General features: G+C 47.7%; 1 protein-coding gene across 1 annotated transcript; it reads left to right on the forward strand.

Annotated features, from left to right (window-relative positions):
- Positions 1-1,025: 1,025 nt before the first annotated feature.
- OTOP3 (otopetrin 3) lies at positions 1,026-6,147 on the forward strand. The gene is made up of 6 exons (XM_010185152.1): positions 1,026-1,416; positions 1,998-2,134; positions 2,842-2,900; positions 3,526-3,644; positions 4,333-5,264; positions 5,977-6,147. Exons 1-6 carry the CDS (start codon positions 1,026-1,028, stop codon positions 6,145-6,147), a joined length of 1,809 nt encoding a protein of 602 aa, XP_010183454.1.
- The last annotated feature ends 4,359 nt before the right edge of the window (positions 6,148-10,506 follow it).

Genomic DNA, 10,506 nt, shown 5'->3' on the forward strand with positions numbered 1-10,506 from the left:
CTCCCCCAAAGCCCTAAGACAACTACATATAATTCCCCCCACCTTCAAACACATCTCGGGTCTGCTTTCCTCCAGAAAAGCAGCCAGAATCACTCTCTGGAATGAAAGCACCTTTCATAGACCCAATCTACAGAGAGGCTGATCTTGCCCGATTGGATTTCTCTCCCATGAGCGACATGGTCCTATCAAGACTTTTCCAAAAGCTGGACAGAAAAGCTCCCAGGCATCTGGATATTTATCTGGACAAATCCCTCAAAATTCTCTGTGCCAGCGTGCTCATGACTCCGTGCTTTTTCTTCTGTGTTACCAGTAGAAAAATAAAAGAAAACCAGGAACACCTGATCTGTCCCATTCTCAGCCCTCCTGGGTGGGAGGCTGGGTCTTTTCCCAGCAGCCTGGATCAAACTCACAGACCCTCTTTTGTTCTTTCCAGCTCTGCCACAATTCATGCGACCATATGAGGAGTGCCGTGAAACTCTCACAGCCCAAAAGCACAAGGGAGAGGTTGGAGCCATCAACCAAAGTCAAACAGCTCTGAATTGTAGAGCAAGTCTGAGCTTGCTCTGTATTTCCAACTAATCTTTGCAGCAGCAAAGGGAAAGGAAGAAACCTGAGCCCAGGGCTCTGCACAGAGGTGTGAAAGGTGAGAATGGGAACAATTTGGTCACCTCTGGTCCCAACAGCTCCAAGTACCTGTGGGGCAGGGCAGAGACATCAAATACTCATTTTAATGCAGGTGTCTCTGGCCAGCTTTTAGCAGACAGGCCTTTTCCCAGTGCCCCACTATGACTCTGTCCAATGGGGAAATTTAATGACTAACCTGGGAAAACAGCATTAAAATTAACATCTCTTTTCCCCTACGTCCAGCTTCTGAAGAGGGAAAGGGAAGCTGCAGAGCAAGCAAGGGAGGTCACCACACGAGTGTATTTTTACAACAGAGCACATCTTTTTTACTTACCACCACCCTTTTTACCTCTAACCCCCACTTTGTCCACTGTAGCAGGCAACCCCCCGGCAGACGAGCCATGTCGAGCAACAAAGCCTCACGGCAAAAGCCCTGCCACCACTGCAAGAGCAGGCCAGCCTCAGACCCTCCAGGTGCCTCCATGGTCCACTATGAGAAGTTCTGGCTGTACCGTCACTGCTCCTCGGTGCAGCAGAGGGACAGGCAGGCTCAGAAAGCCGGGCAGCTCTTCTCAGGGCTGCTGGCCATGAACGTGGTGTTTCTGGGCAGCGCCTTCCTCAGCAGTATGATCTTCAACCACGTGGCCATCACACTGGCAGATGTTTGGATCCTGCTCTCCATCCTGAAGGTCTTGTGCCTGTGCTGGATCACCTACTACCTGCTGGGCACCAGTCGGCAGCCGCACGCAGTGCTGTACCGGGACTCCCACGCAGGACCCATCTGGGTTCGGGGTAAGTTCTGCTTTTATTGATCATGTCATGTCTTTCCTCTTCTTCCCAGTGCTTGGTAGACAAGATAAAGAAATTCTCCCCCCAGTACTGAAGGAGCTAGAAGCCCCAGGAGATGTAGTTATGGCGCTGGGAGATGCCCATGCCACCCTCGTCCTTGTTTAACATGACAGCAGTCCTGTTTCCAGGGCAAGATTCCTGCCCAGTGAGTCACATCGCAATGACACCCAGGCTTTCCTGGGAGATTCCCCATCAGTAGTTGCCTTACTTTGTGAAATGACATTTAGCTTACCTCTGTCACTCCAGATTGCGCAGAAAAAGCCAAAACCCCTGTTCTCACCTTGCATCCAAGCACAAGAAAATACCTTGCACTGTTGTAACACCTTAAACAAGCCAAAGCACACAACCAGGTTCAGGAATCAGGCTCCCCTTTATCTCCTTCTCTCAAAATCATGAGACTTCCAAACGGGAAGGCCTCCAGCTCCATCTCCACCAGATCCAAGAGGCATGAGGTCCCCAGCCAGACTCAGATGCTCCACAGACCTGTCTTTGTTTATTTACTGGTGCTTTTGCTGTTTGCCCAGGGTCAGTGCTGCTGTTTGGCAGCTTCAGCATCCTCCTGAACGTGTTTCAGATCGGCTACAGCGCACTTCTCATCCAGTGCAAATCCAAGGTGGAAATTGTGTTCCCCAGCATTGAAATAATTTTTATTTGCACCCAGGTACTGCACGTTACCCTTCTGGAAGCTCACTTGCTCTCTCTTCCATTCCTGGGAGCCCAAGGGGTGGGGGGAAGTGGGACTTGGGAAAGCGGGTGCACCAAATGCTCATGAGAACGCCTGAAGGCATTAAAATACCACACATCTTTTCAAATACCACCCACCCACACTCCTGATGTGCCAGCTTGAGAGACAAAGTAGTAAGATTTAGAAAGAAGTCACTCTTGCAATACCTGATGTACTGCAGGATCCAGAGGAGTTTGTTCTGAAGCACCAAAGTAGGGAAGGAGAAGAGGAAATTCCAGATTTTGCCAGGGATGTCTTTACACCAGTCTGAGCCCCAGCCTCTCTATTTGTCAGCGCATCCTCCCACCTCCTTTGTGCGCAGAGGTATCTCATACCATTTGCATCTTGTTACTGCAATACCAGCCCTCCTCTTTCCATACCCAAAGCCGTATTTGGAAAGTAAACTAGTACCCACCTCAGCAGTAAATACTCGCACATAGACAAGCAGAGAGAAGTCACCTCAGGGTGCCAGCACACACCTTGCCACCAAGATGCAGGCACACACATGACCCTGCTCCACTTGCACAGAGGCCGGTTTGCTCCCACTCAGACATGTGCCTTCTTGTCTGCCTGTCCCTCTCCACCACGTGTGCACAGGCTGCCAGCTTCACCCCCCACATCTCATTATTGTTATCGATTTGCAGGCTTTTTTTCTGTGGCATCACTCCAAGGACTGCATTCAAGTCCAGCACAACTTCACCAGGTACAAAAAGGGGAAAACTGCCTTCTGCCCCTCTAAATAAACTTTTCCTTTCTATCTATGATATCCCTTATTCCTGCTAGAACTGTCTGCAGCTGATATTACACAGTCTCTTTATATTCTGCATCATCAGCTATGACTTGATCAGACCCATCCTCCTTCCGATGACCAGGACTCACCATCTTCCTTTGGTTTCCACTTGAGCCTTGGACTGTAGCAAAGCTTGTTGCTCCTAACCCCAAACACCTTCCTGCTGCCCAGCTCAGGGACCAGCTCATTGACTGGAGGATGAGGTGGGGTAGCCTCCCCACTCCCATCACTGGGAGATGTCTCAGCCTTCCCCTCCTCAGCTGCACCCAGACCTAGGCCAGTTTCACCAGCGAGCCTGGCATTGCCTGCCCTGATCCTTTGCAAATGGCCAAGTGGGAATGCACTCAGCTCTATTTGTGTGTGCAAAGCCACGCACCAATGCCCAAATGCAGGCCAGACACATATGCCCTGTGTTTGCACGCATCTGTGTGTGGGTAAGCAAGAAGCAAAGGGTTTTACCGCACAGCAGGTAAACACACAGGTCGTAAACAATCTCTACAGGCAACATACTGTAGAAGTGCCTTTCTCTTCTCCCCAGGTGTGGGCTGATGCTGGCCATAGCCACCAATCTCCTCCTCTGGCTCTTGGCCGTGACCAACGACACCATTCACATGGAGATCGAGTCCCAGTTGCGTGAGGTGGAGCGGCGGTTTGAAGGCAAGGCTCCTTTTCCACATCCCTATTTGTGTTAAGCTGACATGGATGACTTCTAGGGAGACAACAGCTCTTGATCTCAGTTATTCAGTTATCACAAACAGTTCCCCCAAATGCTGAAACGTCCCTATTATTGGAGGTTGTCTCAAGGAGATAGGCGGCAAGGGGAAGACATCTTCACCTGGAGGGGTGGTGGTTCTGCTATGAAACCCTGGAACTGAGGGCTAGGAAAGGAAAAGCCCACCACAAATTAGCATTTTTGCTCACATTTATCTGTCAACTGCAAGCAAATTATTGCCAGACTAGAAGATACTCACATAATTGCTGCACTTTTCTTTCTGATGACATAAAAAAAAAAAAGAAAAAAGAAAAAAAAAGGAAACTAATAATCCAAGGGTAGAGATAGAGAAGGCTTCACTGTGAAGGGAGGGGTCTCTCTCTCTCTCATTCAGCACCTATGGCATTGTCTAGAAGGAGCACCATGTATTTGGGAGGAGACATTTGTTAAACCGTCATATTCTGAACCCTCACAGCCTTGAGGACCAAGTGGTAATTATTTAACTTGCTGCTGATCACTGTTTCTGAGACACAGAGACAGATGTTGTGCCTGTACACACGAAACTCCCTAAAATAGCTGTGAAATCCAGGCCATCTCCCTCTTAATTGCTGCCTTCCTCTTCTTGTTCTCCAGGCAATGACACTACCTTGTGCACATGTCCAAACACAACCATCTGCAAAGTCTTCCAGAAGGGCTACATCCTGCTCTACCCCTTCAACACCGAGTACTGCCTCATCTGCTGCTCCGTGCTGTACGTCATGTGGAAGAACGTGGGGAGACGCATCAGCCACCACCACGCCTCTCACATCAAGCCCAAGTTCAGGCTCCAGGGGGTGGTCTTCGGGCCTCTGCTGGGTGCCACTGCTGTAATCATCGGGATCTGTGTCTTCATGGTGTACCAGGTCCAGGCCACCAGCTCAGTCCCCAACCGGCAAGTCTTTGTGATGTATTATTCCTACTACATTGTGCTCCTGCCCCTGATGAGCGTGGCCGCAGTGATTGGGACAATCATCCACGCCTTGGAAAAGAAGGAGCTGGACACACTGAAGAACCCAACCCGCAGCCTGGATGTGATCCTGTTGATGGGGGCAGCCCTCGGTCAAATTGCCATGTCCTACTTCTCCATTGTTGCCATTGTGGCCACTGACCCCAGGGACCTGTTGAACAGTCTCATCTTGTCCTATTCTGTCCTCCTCATCTTCCAGAACATCACCCAAAATGTCTTCATCATTGATGGGCTTCACCGGCAGCCCTTTGCAGCAGCAGCTGAGGCCAGACACATGGGGCACACTGGGCAGCATACAGTGGCTTCAGAGCTACCTGGTGAAGAGGATGCCACAGCAAGCAACAAACAGGAGCATGTGCAGATGCCTCCTGGCAAAGAAGAAGAAATGAAAGAAGAGCAGAATCATGAAGACTACGACCAGAGACGAGTGAGCATGCTGGAGCTGGGACAGGAGATCAGGAAAGTTTCTCTGTCCTACATCCAGAGCTACTCTCACCTGAGTTGGAAGAGGAGAGCATTAAGAGAAATCTCGTTCTTCTTGGTTTTGTGCAACATCATAGTAAGTAGTATTCTCTCCATGATGACCTGTGATACAGACGAGCTCTCCTTATTTTTCTCTTGGGCTGCTATTCTATACAAGAAAACTTTGCCCACAAAGTTTCAACCTACTGGTGAGGCAAGGCAAGACTGGTTTTGCTGCTAATACCCCACTCTCATAATTATAAGGTCTCTATTTTAACTTAAGAGTCAAATATGGCTAGGTTTCCTGGGTGCAGGAAGGAGACAGCTAATAAATCCTTATGTACCAAAATTTTAGCCTTTGAGAAAGTTATCAAACTCATTAAGGGTGTTTCATGAGGTAGGTGGAGAAACATGAGGCACCAGCAGTGAGTCTTTGTAAATATGAGTCTCCAGGATTGAAACCCATCCAATAAAGTACACTGTGGTCTGCAATCATGAATCAACACGGATCTTCACTGCAGCCCTAATCCAGTGAAAACAAATTGGCAAGCAGTGAAGTTCTGTAGAAAGATGAAGCAGGCTGGGGCAGAATGAGGCTGTTATTAGGTTTCTAGGAATGCATCAGGATTTGACTTAGAACAGAGTCAGCAGCACAACAAAGGAATTTTCCTTCCCTTCCCTGGCAGGAAAGCTCCTCTGATACTCTTGAAATACTTCTACAACCACTTGAGCCAGTGCAGAGATTAGAGTGCAGATAGGAGACAATTTGTCCTCTGACTTCTGCTCTTTTTTTCCTTGCATCTCTCCAGCTGTGGATCATGCCCACATTTGGGGCTCACCCCGTCTTTGAGAATGGACTGGAAAAGACATTTTACGGCTACTCCACCTGGTTTGCCATCGTGAACTTTGGCCTCCCGCTGGCTGTGTTCTACCGAATGCACTCTGTTGGGGGACTCCTGGAGGTCTACATCACCGCCTGAACCAAGCTGACTCCCCACCCCAGAGGTTGGGGTGAAACAACGATGGTGAACAAAAATGCAGTAAGCAGTGCCTATGCACATGGAAGCTTTTAAGCTTTTTCGCTTTGGCTTTGACTTCTTGCACAACATCTCCATGAGTTTCAGAAGAAAAGGAGGTCGGTTTATATTATTATTTTTTCTTCATAAAGAACAGACTCAAAGCCCATAAATAAACTGTCTTACTGCTCTAAGGAAGCACGCTGGTACTTTTCAGCAGTCTGCCAGCAGTTGACCTATGGTAGCAAGGGGGATTTACCAGCTCCTACTGAAATTTTCCTGATAAAAGAATGCAAGAGCAGCCTTCAACAAAAGCAACAAAGACTGACCTACACTCCATAGAACTTTGAAAATGCAGTCAAGGACCACCAGCCCTACCACTGCTCACCAATGCTGGCATCCTGCCGTACAGAAGAGACCTATCAGCACCAGGCACACTAGAAGAGCATACAGAGTTATTCAGAAACCAACCCAACCTACGCTTTTCGTGTCATTTTCAAAAAGATGCTGGTAGCTGCTTTAATGGTCATAACAGGGAGTATTTCTGTCAGTTCCTAGTCCTGGCACACCAACTTGTACGAGTCCCATAATAGCCAGCCCCTCTGAAGTGCCAAGTGCTTGTTGACAAGCTCAGTACTGAAGAGCAGGACAGTCCTTCAGGCCTGCACTGGTTCAGTGTGCGTTTTCCAGTTATCAAAACCAGAAGCTATTGCATCCCCTTGCCTTACTGAGAATAAACACTATTTCTCCTTACAGGCAACTCAGAGCCTCAAGTGAGAAGTGCTATGGCTGATCTTTACCTGATGCTACTCATGCATGACATTACCACCAGTGTGTACTAGCAAAGGTTCACCCTTGCACGCAGAGCTAGTTCAAGACAGAGCTATTTCCAGAATCTACTGTGGCCCCTCCCTACCCCAGCACTTAGATCCTCATTGTTGCTTTGCACATCCACAAACATTTCTTAAGGCATACGGCATGTAAGGGAACACGGCTGCAAAGCGTGGTGCCTGCTCAAAGACCCGTTAGAACTCGTTCCATAGGAGATGCCTGCTTTGAAAGCACGTGGGACAGCAAGGGGGCTTGCACCTGTGGTTCCCAAATACAGAGCCTGATGAATGGAAATAAAGAGATTGACTTTTCATGTGTATCCTGTGAAATCTCTGGGTCTGCTCCGCACTCAAAGACCAGACTCAAAGTTAACTGACATTGATTACCACCACTCTTGTGTTTAGAGGTTATATGGGATTTAAGGGCAGGCCTTGCTTTAGAACCAATTTTGTTTTGCTATCAAAATCCTTCATAACTCTTAACCAAGGCCAAAGTAGTATGGTACAAAAGGCAACTACATTATTGCTTCTGCTTCGCTATGAATCAGTCCTAGAAGCAGTGTGGGTTTGGGATCAGAGCTTATTTATGGGTTTTCATTCTGTAATCCCCTAGAAAAGCAAACTCCCCCAAGACAGCAATGGTGATGAGAGCTGGAAACTCCTGATCACACACATCCCACTCTCCTTAGGATCCAGCATTCAGGCAATGATAGCACCTTCCTGTGAAACTAAAAGTGAGAATGACTGCACAAGCATGAACTCTGCCCGGTGTTTTTACTTAGGCCTGTGCCAATGAAAATATGTCATGAGAAAGAACAGCTGGATAAATTAGGCTCCAATAAAGTTAATTATTATTCTCATTTCACAGTTTGTACTACGGAATCTACAGGGGATACATGCCAAGGTCTGGCCCTTTCAAATGATGAAGGGGACCTCAAACCTTCTTCCTAGTTACTGACAGCCTGGGGATAAGCAATTATGTACTTCATGGGTAAAGCCATGACCTGGATTGTAAATGTGGTGTAACAGATAAAACACCGTTGAAGTTACTGAGCCTGCATTGAGCAGGTGACTTTGGAGGTCCTCCACTGAGTTGTAACTACTAAGTCCTGTACCTACTACACACAAGTATGGACTGAAAAAGAAGTTGGCTTGCGATTTCTCGCTGGTAAACAGGATGGCCTCGCCGAATACATGACCAGCATGGGCAGGAATTAATCCCACCAGCTCCAACTCTTACACACAGCCACCATAGATCAGACAAGTGGTTACAGGCCCTCTATGTTCTTTCTTAACAACACTCAGATGTAACACTGCAGATGAAGGTAACAAATCCCCCAACGGGCAACAGTAAAAGAACTCTTCCAGACCAGAGAGAAATGTGGGGCCCAAGGTTTCAGCCCTTTCACTTAGGACAGCTTTAGTTCTACAGGACTCAAGCTCTGGGCTGCTTTGTGTCTACCTGCAGGAGGGGTAAAACCATGAATATACAGTTTGCATGCAATTAAAACTCCCTTCAGCTCCTTCACAAGGCTGACAGGAGGGCTGGGCATGGTAATCTGAAAGCCTAGTGAGAAGTGAGGTAGCTGTGACTCCTGAATCCAACACAGCCACGACATGTCAGTGGCCCACCTGCTCCTTCATCAGCTGCCATCTGCTCCACCATCCTTTGTCATCTGCCATCCATTAATGACTTCCAGAGCAATCCCAGGGCCAGGGTGATTATTTTATGGGTCTCAACTGCACAAAGGTTTTAGTACACAGTTCACAAAGTCAGGAGACTTGACCCTGTTTGGTCTAGTTCCTTTTCTGTAAACTTTGAGGCAGTTACCTTTGATGATGTCTCATGCTGTAAGCACAAAAATGCTTAAACCCACATAATTCAGGCTCATTTTCCAGAGTCCAATCTTCATTTCTGATTACAAAGAAAAAAAGAATCCACACACTGCAGGGGGAAGCCAGCACACCATCTCCTGGTACCACAAATCATTCCAGAATAAGACAAACAAGATTACAAACATTTCTATGGGAAAAAATTAACAACCAAGAGCATGTTTCAGATAATCTTTATCCTTCTCTCTGTAAGTAAGCAAATAGTTTACAGTGCAAGTTGATTTTCACAGAACAAGGATCAGACTCCAAACACCAAGAAACAAACAAAAAGGATTCCAGAGGAACTCACAAAGAAACAAAGCAGAAAAGAGGATGGAAGAGATCATGAGAACCAGCAGATCCATGGGAGGGAAGAGGCAAGTGTGTGGGACACAGCATGCCCCATTCCAGCTGTGAGGTGCAAGTGCCATACAATCAGAGGCTGGCCCCACCAAATCACATTCTTATACACGAGAGAGATTCCAAGTAAAACAGAGACCTCACCCTGTTGATGTCTGAACAGAGATGGGGTCAGGATGGGAGTAGTGCTAGATGGCAAAGTGGGTTGGAGATGGGGGGCAGGTGGGGGTATAACCTCTCTCTATTTTGCGTATTTCTTATCTTTCAGAAGTCCATTCAGCCTTTACTTCAGCTTTCAACCTGCCTGGGACTTCGGTCCCCTTTCAGTGCCCAAGGGAGGAAAACACCTGACTACAAGGCAGCAGTAGCCAGCAGTACACAAGAGCAGCGCTCTCTAGGAGAGCATGGTCATGTTGCTATCACTCAGACATCAAAACTTAGGCAAGGGTTACAAGACACAGAAGTGTGTGCCATAAATGGCCCCTTACTTAAATTTCCGAGACCAGTTTCCATGGAGTGATCTCACTGGTTCTAAATCATGGCAAACAGCTCATGGCCAGTGATCCTCCTGAGAGCCTGAATACCAGAGCACCAAGGACTAAGCTTTGGTGGAGAGGGAAAGGTCTTGGTTCATGACATAACCCCTCACATTTCATTATCTAAAGACCATGCAGGTCTCTGACAGCAGCACCTCCCAGCAGAACATAACATCTGACTCAAACCCCAGGATGTCTCCATCTACCAATGCACAACCCCATGCAGCTGAACCAAGCCAGCAACAGTGGGTCTCCCACCAGTTCTCATTCTGGCTTCCTAAACTTCACATGCTTGGGACCCAATACATTCAAGATCTGATAGCTTGGTCATTAGCAAAATGCCCTGAAGAACTGAACTTTGCCTCAGCACTCTCCATTCTCTTGTGACATGGAGATGCTTTTCCTCCTCCAACTTCCAAATTGCTCCTACAACTTCCCTGAGTGCCTCCCTCAATCCCCTGCCTTAGACAGTAGTGTGCAAAAGACCATTCCACTCTCTGCATTGCATCAGCCTGCCAGGCAAAGATGGAAGGATATGGTTCCTTTCAAACCCAGATGACACTGACCTTTCAGTCAATGGGAAAAGACTAAAAGAGTTTAACAGTCACATCTCTTCTTGCTCTTGCTGAGCCAGTCCCTTCCTCCCTGTGTGCTCACATGGATTAAAGCAGGGTTTTCCCAAGTGACACATGCTCCCTTGCAACAGCCCCCCATGAAGGGCAGGC

This window comes from Mesitornis unicolor, unplaced genomic scaffold (genome assembly GCF_000695765.1).
Source record: "Mesitornis unicolor isolate BGI_N332 unplaced genomic scaffold, ASM69576v1 scaffold20745, whole genome shotgun sequence".
NCBI classification, from domain to species: Eukaryota; Metazoa; Chordata; class Aves; order Mesitornithiformes; family Mesitornithidae; genus Mesitornis; species Mesitornis unicolor.